Source organism: Sturnus vulgaris, chromosome 9 (genome assembly GCF_052056855.1).
Source record: "Sturnus vulgaris isolate bStuVul1 chromosome 9, bStuVul1.hap1, whole genome shotgun sequence".
NCBI lineage: Eukaryota > Metazoa > Chordata > Aves > Passeriformes > Sturnidae > Sturnus > Sturnus vulgaris.
This window is the reverse complement of record NC_142251.1, coordinates 22,809,159-22,826,161: the sequence shown is the minus strand read 5'-3', so window position 1 is coordinate 22,826,161 and position 17,003 is coordinate 22,809,159. Positions and strand designations below refer to the sequence as shown.

The 17,003-nt window shown below is 41.8% G+C and overlaps 1 protein-coding gene across 1 annotated transcript in view; it reads left to right on the top strand.

Annotated features, from left to right (window-relative positions):
• CRB1 (crumbs cell polarity complex component 1) overlaps nt 1–17,003 on the top strand; it is a 95,518-nt gene that overhangs the window by 38,416 nt on the left and 40,099 nt on the right. The window contains exon 5 of the mRNA XM_088170134.1: nt 304–486. Within this exon, the coding sequence (XP_088026260.1) occupies nt 304–486 (183 nt within the window). The remainder of the gene's footprint in view (nt 1–303; nt 487–17,003) is intronic.

Genomic DNA, 17,003 nt, shown 5'->3' with positions numbered 1-17,003 from the left:
AAGAATAGCGCACGGAATGACAGAATTGTAGAACGGTTTGGGTTGCAAGGGACCTCAAAGACCATCTAGCCTTCCTAAAAGGACCCTACAAGAAATACATAGAGGGAATGTGGCGGCACAAGAGAAAATATCTTCAAACCGAGAGTAGGTTTAAATTAGGTATTAGGACAAAAGTCTTTACTGTGAGGGTGGTGAGGTCCTGGCACAGGTTGCCCCATCCCTGGCGGTGTTTCAGGCCGGGCGGGATGGAGCTGGGAGCTGTCCCCGCAGTGTCCCTGTGCCCTTACCGCGGTGTCTCCGCAGGCTACACTGGCTCTCGCTGCGAGGACGACATCGCCGAGTGCCGCAGCAGCCCCTGCCTGTCCGGCGGTGACTGCCTGGAGCGCTCCTGGGCCGGCCTCTACGGGCTCGTCCCGGGGCTGCCGCCAGCCTTCCGCTACGACCGGGCCGAGGGCTACATCTGCCGCTGCCCGCCGGGCTTCGCCGGTAAGGGCCGGGCCGGGGGAGTGCCGCTTGCCAGGGGCAGGGGAGGGAGTCCCGCCGGGCCGGACCGAGCCCGGGCAGCGCTCGGTGCCGCAGGGCAGGGCTGGGGCTGGGTCCGGGTCCGAGCCGCGCTCGGCACCGCTCTGCCGCAGCGAAACAACCTCCACTTGTGTGCACAGCTCTGTCCTCACAGCGGAAAGAGTGGGATTTACAGGGAACAGTAATCCTCAAAGAGATGCGTCCAGACCCGCCTTTATTCTACCACCGCAAGCGCTGTTTAGCACAGCCGCGAAACACTCGGGTTTGGAGTGTGTATGTGCTTCTGGGGCTACAGTATTGTTCTGTCAGCTCCACCCGCTTGTTCCTTCTAAAGGAAAAAAAATAATTAATAGCTGTGTTAATATAACCAGCCTTCACTTTCTCATTCCATTCATCTCCCGAGCAGCTTATGAACTTCACGTCATGTGAAATGCACGACTGCTGTCTCCAACATAACAAGTACAAAAACTTATGAAGATCACAGCTTTCACTCTGAATATTTCTTTTTCTTCGAAGTGGCATCGAGACTTGTTTTTGTTCCAGCCCTTCCCGTTAACTGTCCTTCCCTATCCTGTCACTAAGCGTTGCTGTTGTTCTTTTGTTCTGCCTCAGAGACCATAATGTGAGGTTCTACCCAGGCTTTCAGCATCTCCCAAGCTGTCCTAAGCACCCTTACCTCTTCTCGTGCCACTGCTTTCTCTTCACCTCCTTTCAGTGATGTCCAGACCTCCAATTTCTTCTCCTTGTGTCTTGTCCTAGTCTGTGAGACAAACAGAAAGGTGCCTTTTGTTGATTAACTGTCCTTTGTCCTCTCATTTCCTGGCTGATTGCCTTCACCTGGCTTGTTTGCCTGATTTGGATCATGATTCTATGGGTTTTGTTCATATGGAGGACGTACCCCCCCCCCCCCCCCGCTCTGAAACTCTTAACTGGTCTGAAAAAAAGTGTGCCTGAATGTGTGTAAATATATCAATCTTGAATCAATTTTTCAATCCATAATTTCACCATTCCAATGCAGGATTCTCCAAAGTATGAGGGAGAGAAAATATTGGAGACCCTGAAATGTTTACTGACTCGGTATGCAAATTAAATTACAGTTTTAAAAACCACAAGTAAGTTTAGTCACATACATACCTGTTGGATGCTTTCCAACTATATATAGCTTTCATGAGAAAAAAACCCGAAGTAGTTATTCTTACTAAACAGTTTGCCCAGACCTTGGCAGGAAGACCATAATCTTTAACAGGACACTTTGTAGCACTCGCACTTTACATTTCTCTCCAGTCTTTCTCCTCCTCCCAGGTAACCTGAAAATAAAAAGTGCTCAAAATGAGTCTCAGCCTCCTTGGATGTTAGAAGCTTCATCACAAGAAGCCTAAAGGCAGGACTGGAAGTGTTTACCTCCAATCTGGACAAGCAATTTCTCCAGTTATAGCCAAATGATAAATAAGCCCCTCGTTTTAAAATAGAATTAAAGAAGATTTAAGATTAGAGCATAGCAGTAGTATGATTCAAGGTAGCAGGTGAGTCCTTGATCAGGACCATTTGCTATATGGTGCTTATCTAATGGGGATGAACTGACAGCCACCTGGAAAAAAGGTCCTGCCATCTGGATATCAATGTATTTCACTGACACCCCAAATCCTACATTTCTGCAGCTGTAACTCAGGAGTTTTTCCAGCCTTAACACCTGAATTGTTGTATGTGCTTTAGGTATAACCCCTCAGATTCCTATTGCAATAGGACAGAGATTTTATCTAATAAAGCACATTCATTTTATTATGCCTTTGTTCTCAGTAAAGGACTCATATAGCACTATAATCATACTTCACCAAAGCAGGTTATATGCAGAAATGATAATCCACATACCCTGCATTGCAAGGGCCTGATCCAAAAGCCACTGAAATCAGTGGAAAGATCTAATTAAACTGAGGATGATTGCCAGTATGTAACCAAGCATCTTTGAACTTACTGGATAAGATTGCAAACAAATTAGTGTAGCCGAACTGAAAAAGTGGGAATATCCACTTTTTGGGCTACAGTTTTAAATCTAAGGGCAGGAGATAATGGAGCTTAAACACATGCCTATGTCAGGATAAAACATTTCACTCACAAACTGGGAGAAAGGAATAAATAGTACCTGGCAGTATCTGGTTACAGATAGTGATTTTCAGGTGACCTGAAAAACAGTCAGTAAATCCTACTGAAAGTCTTAGAAGGATCGAATCTGCAACCAAAATTACTTAGACAATTTGATTCTTAAAAATAAATATATAAATCTCAGTCTGGAGACTTTATCCCTGCTAGAAACTCTTTGAGGACATTAGATATTCCTTATCCAGATCTAAGACAGAAAATTTCTGCACAGGTTCTACAAAGGGTTAAACTTCTCCCATTCCCTTTTAAATCAGTGTTTGTGGATACTCAAATTTCAAGAGGTGTCAGTACTACTGCAGTAGCAAGCCCTAGCTTCTTTTATATTACCTTGGCATGCTGGCCCCCTAGCACAACAGTACTTTTAATAAATTGGGCTTTCATTTAAAGGTCTTGTGATTTGTTGCTGCGAGGTAAAGGCAATAGTTACCCTAGAACCATGTCCTTTCATACTGTGGATATATTGTATTGCTCTAGCACTGCACGTTTGTTAAAAAGGCTGTTATTTGAAAGGTTAAACTTTTCACTTCACTCATGAAAACCTGTGAGAAAGGAGAAAGGCAGAGCTATGGATTTGGTAGTGACTCATTTCACCAGGTTGTAATAAACTTAACACCATGTCAAAATTAGAGAGCTTCTGTACTTGCAAGGTCTACCAAGTGACACATTCCAGAGTGGAGCAGAGCCCAAGGAGCAGCGAGTGTGCCAGGCAGGCAGGTCCTGCTCCTTGTGCCAAAAAGCTGTGCTGCCCTCGGTCCCCAGGCAGGAGGACAGTGCCAGGAGCAGGGATGAAGCCCGTGGATTTTCCTTCAGCACGGTGGGGATGAGAGCAGCACAGCCCACTCCAGCGGCTGCAGGCAGGGTGCCTGCTGTCACACACGAGTGCTGGCTGCTGAGGGCTTGGCCACTGCTGGTGTCTTGTTATCTGCTGTGTGCCAGCTGTGCCACCAGCACTGCTGCTTGCTTTGGCACCAGGAATTCCTAAATGGTTTTTGGCCTTTTCGTTTGTCTTATTTTCTGGTTTTCCCTTTTAAATTTCCTTGGCCCTTTTCCCAGCCTGTTGGACTACTGCAAGAGAAAATGATATGATCAGACTGGTGTCGTATGCATACTGAATTCCTGCCATATGCATGGGGGAAAGAAACTGTCTCCCAGAGCCAGAAGATGAGGCAGATAAATGGCCAGTGTGGGAGAGTGCTGAACACTCAGCTAAGTAAAGAAAACCTCAAGCCAGACACTGAACTGGGAATGTCATGAGACCAGTACTTAGAAAGTGAATTATTTGGGCTCTCATTCTGCACTTAGGGCAGGGTGACAGAAACACAAAGCACACAGAGCTTCCATCTCCCTGCATGTCTGTAGGTGCTGCTGCAGGCAGAGCACCCACCAGACAGCAGGGCAGACTGAGCCAGCCATCCTCCTCTCCCCTGGCCTCTGACAGTGTGGGGCAGACATAAATATTATTTATGGGTAGTGGCTAGGACTGTGGGCACATTACCACTAACTTGGGAAGCTTAGAATACATACATATGTTTTTATAACTATAAAAATAATTATGCACCTTCTTTATTTTTTATACCTTAACTATCAGCACAATGATCATGCAGCTGCCATCCTCAGCTATATAAAGCAATCTGACTTAAAAAAAATTAAATCAAGCAGATGAATAATAAAGATCTCATCTCCAAAATCCAAATTTTATATTTTCCTTTATTTCCTCATCTGTCCTTTTGCTGTTCACACCATGGTAGCCAATCATTCCTCCATTACACCGGGTTAATTCATGGCCTGTCATCGCAGTTTAAAAGGTTATTTTCTCTTGATTCCGAGACTTTAGAATAAGACAAAGTTGATCAAGGAAAGAATGAGGATACAAAAGGAGAAAAGACAGAGAAAAAAAGAAATTTTCAAGTTAAGAGGCTTTCAAGAGCACCACTCCTCTTTTGAGTGGGACTCGGGCTTATCTCGCAGGCAAGACAGGTACTCAGAATTAACAGGAGGTACTGTTGGCTAATTATTATTCCCATACAAACAAAGTTTCAAGAAAGAAAATGTTGATACCAGGAAATATCCATCAAAATTAGCTGGTTTAAGGAAAAATTCCAAGTACATTTTTGTGTATTACACACATGAATTGCTGAAAAATAGAATTGGAGCTTGAGATCTCTCTCTTTCTCTCTCTGGACTTCTTACCACTCTGGAACCACAGAGAGGCTAGAATTGGCATACAAACACCCTTCCTCACTGCCCAAACTCCACTCACAGTCAGGATAGGATCCCTTTTTCACTGTTGGACTGCTGTGAAATGTTCCCTTACAAAACCAACTCGGTTGGTTTCTCGGGCAGATGTGCAGCACCACATGACAAATGTTCCTGTTTTCTGAGCGTGGCAAAGTTCCTGCTTTCCTAGAGAGACTTCTGCAGCGCTGCCCTGTCTCTGTCCTAGCCCCTGTGATCTCCTCGTGTCCCTGTGTTCAAAAACACAGGGGGAAGGAGGAGGAGAAGCTCTTGCCCCTGCTCCAGCCGGTCTCCAGCAGCTGCAGCATTCCATGGCCAATTTAGGCATGGGCTGGACCAACACAGGATGCCCTCAGGGCCTGGCAGGCACCTACTGCCTGTAAAAACCCTACACCAAACAGACAATTAGCACTTTAAAGTACTTTTCCAACTCTGCCAAAGTCTCTGATCTTGAAAGAGCACTTGGGTAAGCTTTTAATGATTCTACCCACTAATATTTAACATTTCTTCGGTCAGTAGCATCCTAGTAAGGAGATGTTCACATTGTCATCAGAATTGAATCCTTCCAGTTGGCTTCTCCTCTATTTCTGCCACAGAGCTTTTCCTTCTCTCCTTTTTTCTTAATTTGAAATGATCAGAATATTCTCTTAGAAAGACAAAGTGTGTCATTTATGCTCCCTGGTTTCTTGCTTGTCTCTTTATTCACAATCAAACTGCTTTCTTTGCAATAAGCACTAATGATTTGTCACCTGCTTAGCTCCCAGACCAAGCACACTGTTAGGTCAGTGTGATAACTCTTTCTGGATAGTTCCCCAAAAGGAAAGCCAAGGCTGAGCTCGCATTTCACACACTCAGTCCAGCAATGGCCATGCAAGGGCAGCAATACCTCAGAACTGTGGGCAGCACTGAAACTGGGTTGTAGCTGGAAGAATTTATGAATCTGCCATTCTTTTATCAGTTACCATTACAGAAGTAGTGGGACATTTCAATTTCATTTCTATTGCAGGTAGTGTTCCTCTTGAACAATTTTGAGAAATACCATTTAGTAAAAGAAAGTGTAATTTTTACATTCTTTCACCATATAAATCACTGCAGCAACTAAAACTGACTTGTGTTTTTCATGACAGCTCTTTCCTTAACAGCCCATATCTTGAGACACTTTATGAAAGCCTAATACCTTTTTTTTTTTTTTTTGGCAAAAATTAATCTTCTTATGACTTAACTTGCCCCCTGTATGGCAGCAGACTGAGAGAGTGAATGCTTGAAGGCATTGACTCGTAATGGTTACCTAGTGTTTGCCACTGGTTAAAGAATCAGAAAAGAGTAGCATATATCCCTAAGTGTTATCAATAACACCTGAAAACATTTCTGTGATTACAATATTTTGCAGCCTGGGCTTCACCTCACTAGGATCGGAATGTTTGTGTATTTTCTGCACTTCAGAAAAATAGAACAAGGTCCAATAGGACCATAATGAATGACATTACTTTGGTGAATAGTGGAATCTCACAGCCCATGAAGGATGTCTTTGTACATCATTATCAGATCCACTTAGCACAATTAATGTGCTCCAAGTAGAGACTGAAATAGTTTCAGATCCTAGAAACAAAATTTTAGATCCTAGAAACAAAATATGCACATAGCATGGGCACTGACTATGCAGAGGACTGCTTTTGGTGAAATAAAATTTGGCTTTATTTCAGCTTGTCCCTGTTATTCCTGTTATTATACAAGGGAAGTTTTTCACAGAAAAGTATCTTACTGGTAATGCCACTCTATGTTAAAATTTTGTAAAAGCTGAACCATGATCATTAGGAAATGAGCTTTTTTTGACAACTCTTTACAGAATTAGCTCCCATACCTGGTTTGTAGCACTGGAATTGATATTTAGAGCCCTGATATACCTGTGTATATTTTTTAATGAGAAACAGGAATTACAGTCTCTCTCCTTGTTGCAAGTAGGAATGCAGAGACATGTAAGCCATCACTTCTGCATTATCAGCACCAAAGGAGTGCACAAAGGTCAGATGTTTTGGGGGTTTTTTATTTAGTTAGAAATATATGAAATTCAAACTTTAGGAAGCATCTACCATTATTATTTTCCAAACATGTATAGAGTTTTATGCTTTAAATTTTGACAGCTGACCCATCATTACTATGATCTATTTTCTCTAGTTGCACTGATATGTTAAGTTATATTATGTAGTCCAGTGTGATTGACAGAGCCTGGAAGCAGTGGATATTTTGAATCTGGCACATCTCTCTGTGTTAAACAGTGTTGCACATAAACACTTTTTAGCATGAAAAGCTTTTCCCTTGAAGGGAAGGAGGAGGGGATGAATGGCTTTTAATCCATAAGCTCCCAGACATTGCAACACACAGACAGATAATGTCCTTAGATTTAATGAATTAGTGTGTCCAGTACCTGGCAGAAAATGCTTAAAGGAAAAAAAAAAATAAGGCAGTTGGATATTGTTTGGCATCAGGAATAATGCTTTTTAAGCACCTGTTATTTTCCTGACACTCATTCTTGGTGGGTCATTCCATCGTATGATTGACTACTTGTGAAATCAAGTCTATCCAGTAAGAATTTTCTCCTGGGGCCTTCTTCAAGCACTGCCTACTTACCTTTTTGATTTCTTTCTTAAATCTCTGGATATACATTTCCTAGCCTTTTTAATTGGCATAACTCATATATTTATAGCCTCTCTACAACCCAATTTTGCCACCTCTTGACTGAGCTTATGAACCTGCTCAGTTCTGTCTTTCTCTATTGAAGAATCTCTCTGACCCTTTCATTTCTTTCTTGTTTTTCCCCAGCCAGCAGCATTACACATCTGATGGCACAGGCTACCACTAATGAGAGTTGGGTTTGAAGTGTGGTCTAAGTGATAACCATGCACAAACCTGGGTGAAATCAAAGGTACTGCACACACCAAACTGACAGCAGAACTTTAGTGTCTCCTTCAGAATTGGATTGTGCATCTCAGGAGTTACTTTAGAGCATATGCTTTTTAGCACTGCTTTGTGTAAGACTGCATTGTTCTGGTTCAGTTACAGTCAAATTGCAAAGTTAAGCAAATGCACAACTTCTGCCCATACAGAAAGGAACCTCCTTTAAATCTACACATCCAGCTTTCACTGCTCTGGAGAAAGTGCTTGGCAAGTAGAGAGTAAAGAGAAGACCTGTGCTATGGGACTAATATATTTTACTTTCTCAATACTTTTAAATTTATGGCATATTTAAGGTCAAATGTCAAGTGATAAACAAAATGACCTGATTTAATAGTTCAGTTTTGTTCAACAGATGATTTCAAAACCAGCCCTAATAATGTCACCATTGTGAACCCCATTAAAATCCGGCTTATTGGAATTACACTAAATTATACAGCCAAACATTTAGGAGGCATTACTTCTCTTTCCCTGCATAGCAGAGGAATTCATGGGTATCATAAGAGAAGCTGATGGAGCTCAGTCAGAAAAAGCACATGGGCTGGTAGTTCTGAACCATGTACATGTAGAATAAATGTGTGTTCTCACACATATATACTAATACACGAAGCAATACACATATGTGCAAACACATACATAACAGCTAATTCAGAGTACTTTATTGCTCTGCTTATAGAAAGCCTTACCAGTTAAAAAGGTCCCAAACTTTCATTTTTGCTATTTTGAAGGGCACTGTTTTCTGGCTGGATGTTTTGAGGGGAGAATCAAGAATTTGTCTTCATTCCTTTCTGCAAAATTTGCAGCATGCTGGCTAATAACGACAGTTCCTGTTGGTTTTCACTACTAAATAATTATTTTGCATGTCTGGCTTCTGACAGTGGGAAATGCATCGTCTTTGAATGCCAAACCTGCACATGTTTGTTATGAAGACAATATTGACCTACTTCGAGATAAAAAATTAAAGTATGCAGGCTGTTGTTAAACTGCTATGGCATCAAATATAAATAGTATAATGCCCTTCATCAGTTTGCTTAGAAGTTAAAGTTTTTACACAGCTTAGCATAACCTTGTATTACCTTGCTAAAAAAGTGTCAGCTGCTGTGAAAACATGCAATTTGTTTGGAATCAGCATTTTGGTCGCAGCAGAGCTCTGAGAAGCAGATCTCTGTACCCCTCCTGTACCTGTGAGCCAGCAGAGGGAGCGTGAAATGCTGTCCATGCCCAGCATCTGTGAGACATCAGTGAGGTCTGGTCAGTGCTGTCATTGCAGCCTGGTCTGGGAGATGCTGCTTCCCAAGGACTTGTGATGAGCACTGTCTGCCAGTCCAAATTCTTAGCTGCATTTTTCAGCTTTGCACTACGCAGTTTGGTTAGCAGGATCTTCCATGTGAAGCTCAGGGATGTTGGTCTGCAGCCAGTCATCCAGGGCTGTAAAAGCTATGGAGAAAACAAGAACCATGGTTTTGAGTAGAAAAGAGGAATTTGATGACCCAGACAGGGCTATTCCTACTTAAAATTTCTTAGCACATTGTAGGCTTGTCTTTTACACAAGAAGAACAACAAATTAAGAACGTTACTAATTATGCCAGTGGTCCTGCTTACAGACTATTGGGCTGAAGGGAGGCACCCACAAAGAATTTTGCACCCTTTCTTGAAAAAAAAAAAAAAGTATTTTACCCAGGAATTGTGCAAAATATTCATGTTTCTCTTTGTACCTAAAATATCAGCAAAGGACTATTTCAGACCTTTACATAAGGTTCCCATAATGCCGGTGGCAGGAATGACATCAGTTTTTAAAGCATAAAAAGCACCTCATCTAGGCGCAGAAATGTCAGTAGTAATTACAAACTTTGTTTTCAAGTATAATCAATTCTTTATTTATGGTGTGAAATGTTTTTTACCCTTTTGAACTTTCACCATTCTAAGCCAAGCAATATTGTTGGCATGTTCCTTTAAAAGTAATTGCTTCTGGACTGAGAAATTGAATGTCAAGTTCCAAGTTGATGTAAATTAAATAGGTTGCATTAATAGTCTGGCCCATGGTAGGAGTGAGTGTTTCAGTTCTGGGTTTGACTTCAGGACATGACCTCTTGATCACACAGGTCAGCACAGATGGGAAATATTGAAGAGGTACCCCAGGCTGACATGGGGAAGAAAGTGTCTAGAACTGGTGTATCACAAACTGGCTGATCCATTAAACAGGAGCAATGTCAGGCTCCTCAGAGAATAAAGCTCAGTTGTCATAGGTTCATTACACTCTTCAAAAAAAGGATTGGAAGGAAAATCACCATGATGGAAATCCTCAGGGCTGTCATGTACACATAATCTTCTAAACCTTCCTGGATTAACACTGCCAAGCCTGTGTACAGGGGGAATGGAGCAAGGAATATTCTTAACTTCTACAGTACAATTATGTGCCAGATTTCTCACCTGTGGCTGTTAAAAAGAATTATTTTACAAGATACAGCGTTTTGAAATTGAAAGCAGGACATCTATACAGCTGAGAGTCACACTTCTGTGACCATGTCTTGGGGAGAATTCCATCCATGAGAGCAACCACATACACAAGATCAGGCAATACAGAGTTCTTCAAAGGGAGGGATCTGGTGAATTGAGGTGAAGTTTATATATTATATTTTAATAAGGCAGGCTATCTCCTGCCTTTAAAACTGGCTTTCATTTCAGCTTCTGAGCAACCCCAGCTCTCTCAGTGTCTCCTCATGACAGATCTTCCAATTCCTTAACCCCTTCAGGGCCCTTGGCTGGACCTGCTCCTTTTCTGTACCTGGGGAGAGCAGAGCTGGGCTTGGCACGTTCTCCCTGGTGCTGAGCAGAGGGTAAGAATCACCTGCCTCCACCTGGTGGCAACACAATTCCCAGCACAGCCCAGGAGTGTGTTGGTCCTCTGTGCTGCCAGGGCCCACGTCTGCCTCATGCCCAGCTTGCTCAGAGCATGGCAGAGCTGCTTTCCAGCCAGCTGGCCCCAGCTTCTTCTGCTGGATGGCTTTTCTGTCCCCAGGTGCAGGACTGCGAGGGAGAACCCCTTTGCAGAATTTCATGCACTTCCTGAAGATTACCTGCTTCTCCAGTCTGCTGAGGTCCCTCTGAATGGCAGCACAAACCCTCAGGTGCATAAAAACCTCTTTCTAATTTTGTACACACACACACACACGTGTATATATACACACATACACATATACAGTTCCCATTTTAATTGTTAATAAACTTTTAAAATTGCTTTAATGCTTTTGTTGGAATGGACTCAGAAATTTTGCAGTTTGCTGGAAATTAATTAGCACTGATGAGTCCCAGGTCTAAGGTCTTCTCAAGGACATAAATAATATGTTGGGATTTTGAGCAATAAAAATAAGCTGATAAAGTGAGCACCGAAACTAATTTTATGTGATATACTACATAAAAGCTCTTACATTAATTGTTCCCTGTAGCATCTAGCTCTTAATTACACAGTGTTTGCTAATAAGAGGAACAAGTGATAAAGCCCAGTATTTTTATGCCTGTTCATTGGCACTGTTTGAAATAAACTCAGAGGTGACTCTAGTAAGGCACAACCTGCTTCTGCTTAGGTGCCTGGACTGATTTTTTCAGGTACAAGGAGAATTTCAAAGAAGTTAAGCTTGCCTTTTACAAATGACCTGCATGCTGATCCCTTTAAAACATTTGAATTAGAAAACTACTTCTGTTGATTGTGTAAGGACAACCAGATTAAGGAAAACACTTTCTTTCCCTGGCTGACAATGAACTTTGCACTTTCAATAAACTGTCTTGGAGAGAAGAATAAAAACCTGGTATAGACAGCTAATTTATGCTGATAATTAACTGCTAGAAGTAGATTTGGTGGATCTGATTCAGATTGCTCTCCCACTGCTGTAATTCTTCGAGTCTGGCTGTGCTAACAACATGACACTAATACAAAGAATTATAATGATCAATACAATTATGGCTGTACTCTCTGTCCTGTGGCACTATTTTTTCTTAACAAAGAGGGTTCAGAATCTGTTATTAGACCTCTTTGTGAGGCCAGAACATCATGGTAAATCACTGCCTGCAGTACCAAATAAAGAAAACTATTTAAATGCTGTACTGTGAAAAAGTCTGCACAGCTACAGAAGTTAACTGTAACACATAAAGACATAGAAAAACTAGATTTAATCTAGCTAAATCTCATACCTGTAATATGCTCCAGGAAATTCCCCATCAGGCATATGAAACCTTGGATGAACAAAAACTCATTTAGATGAGTTTTCACACTACAAAGGACTAACACTGCAGGGAATGAGGGAAGTGAACACTGCTGCTGAAGTGAAAAGAGCTACAATCCTCTGCCCTTCCCACTGACACGGAGTGAGACTGAAAGATCACAGCCCAAAATCTCGGGTCTTCTGCATCTACATCTGCTCTAGAGCAAGCCACAGCTTACCTAGGAAAGAAAACACACATAAAAATAATAAAAAGTGGATAATTCAGAATAAGAAGCTTGGATATTTTTTCTACATTTAAAGTGATAATAAATAATGTAAATATATATACTCTAGAAATAGAGAAATGTGACTATGAACAGCATAGCCATGCTCTTTATACAGTTATGCTGTGCACAGCTCAAAATACACACAGCATAAACATGTTATGTGCACTCACCCATTCATATTTTACATTTTTCTGTTCTCACATCTCCATTATCAATTAAACTGTATAGGCCCAATTAAAACTATGATTTTCTGGCCTTTTGGCTATTTCAGCTTGTTTCAATAAGGACTGACAATGAAGTTATATAACCACAGTCACTTTTTCATGTTGTGGAGATTCACATTAGTTATAACAAAATGAGAAAATCCTGCAAATGACTGAAATTTTCCCGAGTGCCATTTCCAGGGCAGAAGCTGTTTCACACTAGACAGCACAGTGGCTGTGCTTGCCTAACTCAGTTAGGAGAAATAGGAAACAGCCAACAAGAGACAAGGTAGAAAATCCCTTTTAGGGGAGACAAGACACAATGGGTGTGTTCATCAACAGTAAGCACTCTTTTAAAGCCCTTCAGTATTTGTAGGATGGAAAATTAATTTGTTTTCTAATTCCAAAGTGCTCCAAACAGATTTTCAAGTCAATGAAACATGACCTTATACGATCTAATTAAACAGCTCAAAGGTATTGGTTGTTTTAAGATCCCTCTGGATATACTTCAGTTCAATTGCACACATATCATCTAAATGTACAAGCTCATAAATCTACAGAAAATGCAAATCAGATCATTAATGCTTTGAATTTGACAGTCTTGCCGCTGTTTTCTAAAAGGTAATACATGAAAAATTCCTGCATTACACATACTCTTTTTTCCAACTTACAGAGAACATAAAAAAACCCCCCATACTGGAAAGCAGAACGCCAAATATCTTTTTTTAGCTTCTAAATACCTGGTCCAGAATTAGGTATTAAATTACAAACCTGTTATTAAAATTTCTTCTCTGGATGATGTCCTGACCCTTTGAGTGGAGCACTGGACCAGATGATGACCTTTGAAGGTTCCTTTCAATGTAATTTTTTCTCTTATTCTGTTCTAATTATCAGTGTTTTGTGAAATGACTTCTCTGCTGTGCACATGGCTGTTTGCTTACAAAAAAAATATCTTTGGCTTTTTTTTTTTTTTTTTTTTGTCTCTGGTATTGCTCCCACGTTCTCTTTTTCCCACTCTCAGTTTCAGCCCGGATCTCTGTGTAGAATTTATCTGTGATCTATGTCTTTCTTAGCATCCCTCACACATCCTATATAGATTGATGGCCATACACATGTACTCTGCCCTCTTACTACCCCCAAATGCCCTCGTGTCCAACATGAATTCTGTCTCAAATGCCAACAGAAGGATCTTCGGGGTACTGTTGGTTCCCATATTTTTATTTCCTTTCCCTCAATCACATCTTTCATTACTTTTTCATCTCTTTAGTCTCCAAAATCTTACCTACTCTTTTTTCCATCGCCTTTCTCTACTTTAACCTGTCACACCCTGTTGTTGTGCTGTCCTTCCTCTCTTCTCCCCTTCCTATCTCGCACTATCAGCATGGCCATAGCTACAACACGTTTGTGCAGCCACAAAACCCACTCCAGAAGGATGCTGCCTGGGAAAACTGGGCTGCCACCATGTGATTTTCTTCCTTGCCTCCATCACTCAAAATGAGTGCCATGCAGGGACATATTTCTTTCTTCAACAAGATTTTCTTTACTCCAGATTCAGATCCTAATCCCACAATTGGATCCACATGGCTGGCTGTGCAAATTGAAGGGGTGGCTGGAGGTGCAGGCTCCAGGCAGCAGTGTGGCTGTGCTGCCCTTGCAGGACGTGCCCTGGTGCTGTGCAGGCAATGTCCCCTGTCCCCTGGGCAGGCAGTGTCCCCTGGGCAGGCAGTGTCCCCTGGCCCCTGGGCAGGCAGTGTCCCCTGGGCAGGCAGTGTCCCCTGGCCCCTGTGCCCTGGGCAGGCAGTGTCCCCTGGGCAGGCAGTGTCCCCTGGCCCCTGTCCCCATGGCAGGCAATGTCCCCTGTCCCCTGGGCAGGCAGTGTCCCCTGGCCCCTGGCCCCTGGGCAGGCAGTGTCCCCTATCCCCTGGGCAGGCAGTGTCCCCTGGCCTTGGGCAGGCAGTGTCCCCTGTTCCCTGGGCAGGCAGTGTCCCCTGTGCCCTGGGCAGGCAGTGTCCCCAGTCCCCTGGCCTTGGGCAGGCAGTGTCCCCTGTCCCCTGTCCCGGCAGTGTCCCCTGGCCCCTGGCCGTGCCACGCCCGTGGCTGCACTCGCCCGGGGCTGCCTCGTCCACCCGGGGGCTGCAGCCAAGCTCAGCGCAGACGCCTGGTTCCAATATTCCTAAAATAAAATAAACACACCCAATCTCACTAAACAACTAATCACCTATGGCATGTACATGATTTTCTTCTTCTCTATATTTTTTTTCCTTTTCAAATGAAAACTATTTTAGGTGTGACAAAACATGTGAAACAAGTGGAAAAACATTTCCAAGTACTTTTGCTCTCAGAAAACCTTTACTGATTGAAGAGATTAAGGGATTGGGGGTTTTTACTACTTTAAAAAGATCCATTTTTACTGAAAATTCAAACTAGTCTATGAAGCTTCGGGCCAGCAACATTTAAAAATATTGAATTACAGCATGCCATTCTGAATGTAGCACATTATGAATTCCATATCCCTTAGCTAGAGTGACATATTTAATGATTAAGCCAAGCCACTCAACTGTATTTCCATTTTAATTTTTTTTTCCTAGCCAATATTAACTTAATACATACATTTCAAATGGCAAGAAGAAAAATAGCAGAATAGTGAATTTGTCTGCAATAAAGGAGTAACTAGCAAGGTCTTAAAACGTTACGAAAATAGAGTTCTGTGTGAAAGATATCATGTGCAAATTAGCCCAATGTTAACAAATGCTTATTATCCTACTATTTTCAAGAATCCTGTTTTCCACGTGCTCCAGCTCTGCTCTGTGTTCTGTCCTTCATCTTACACAAGCTTTTCCTGCCAGGAGAACAACAGAAATTGCCATGCAAGATGAGACCACTGGTTCCATTAAGTTCAGTATCAAATACAAGCCACTTCTTCACTGAAAAAAAATAAGTGAAAAAAAAAATCCATTGAAATACCCTTCACTTGCTCTACAACGATGTGCATAAGAGTAAAACTTCCTTCCTGACCTGCATGGTGACTGATTTATACCCACAAGCATGGAGTTTAATTACGACGACCCAGAGATGGTCAATTTATTTCCTTGCGCTTATTCACTCATGAATGTGCATTTCCTCCTTCCAGCAAAAAGTAATTATCTCTTTGCAATTATCTGCACAGGTGTGGCAAAGTTAGAATTTTCATGATTGTCTGCTAAAACCTGGGGCCCTGAAGAATATGTGCTCTGCCAGATCTTTCTGTTGGCCTCAGGATTAATGAGTCCCTTGAAGAGAGAGTTGTTTGCACCTGGGGTAGGATTTTATAACAGGCATTTCCAAAACTCTAAAATACAGGTGGAGAAAGTGCTATTAAAAACTTTGTCTTCCATAAAGTATATTTTAAAGGGGATGCTACAATCTGAGTTTCTCCAAGGTTTACTCCTGCTTGCATTTAGTATCTGTATGTTTTGAGATACCTGTATGTGCAGAGGTATAGTTTGTATAGTTTGGCACACCCACAGCTCAGTTTCTGGGAATTATTTCATTCAAGGGAGGCACAAAACCATGGAAAAATAGACTTGGAAGGGATAGACATGCAGGTATCATTTGGACTGTCAATAGGTCTAAGGTAGCATCTGCTGGCTTGTGTCTCACTGCATTTTTGTCTCTAACCAATATTTAAGGATCCACAATAGAATTTATGGCTCCCAGTGGGCATCATATGCAAAGGCTTTGTCATCTTATTATCATTAGAAATATTTTCTTAGAGTGTGACCTGGATGTTCCCTGTGCAAGCCAAACCTGTGACTTTTCCACCTGTTTACTATGGTCTCAGGGCACAGAGTGCTCTCTTTTCTATACTGAAAATCTCTTACCACGTCACATTTCCTCTGAACAGCCACCTTTTCTTATTTTTTCTCGACCTGGGGTCATTCTCATTGCTTTCCTTGAATTCTTCCTAATTGATCTAATTTTTCCTTGCAGTGCAGAAGTAAAAGTGGACTCAGTGAAACTGAAGCATTGTAGACTGAAACTATTGTTCCACCTGATTGCTGATTATTCTGGCCTGAGACTCTAGAAACTGAGCGAGCTCTTCCAGAATTGAATACAATCTTTTTCAGACCATTTCTCCAATTTCTTATGTTCACTTATAAAGATCATTTTATCTGTAAAAAACTCAAATGTTTCACTTAATCCTGCTTTATCAGACAATTTACTAGATAAGCTTTCTGAGCCAACATCCACATCTTTTATGAAAACACCAACCAAAGCAAAGCCAGGACAATCCCAAAGCATAATCAAATCCCAGTTTGACAGGGAACCTCTGACAATTACTTTCTGGGCAGGATTACACTAGTTTTATACCTGCTTTATGGTGGTTTCACATGGAATTTTCTCCTTGGTTTGTATATGAAAATGTTATTAAACACAATATCTGACTGTAATTAGAGTTTCTGCTCCTG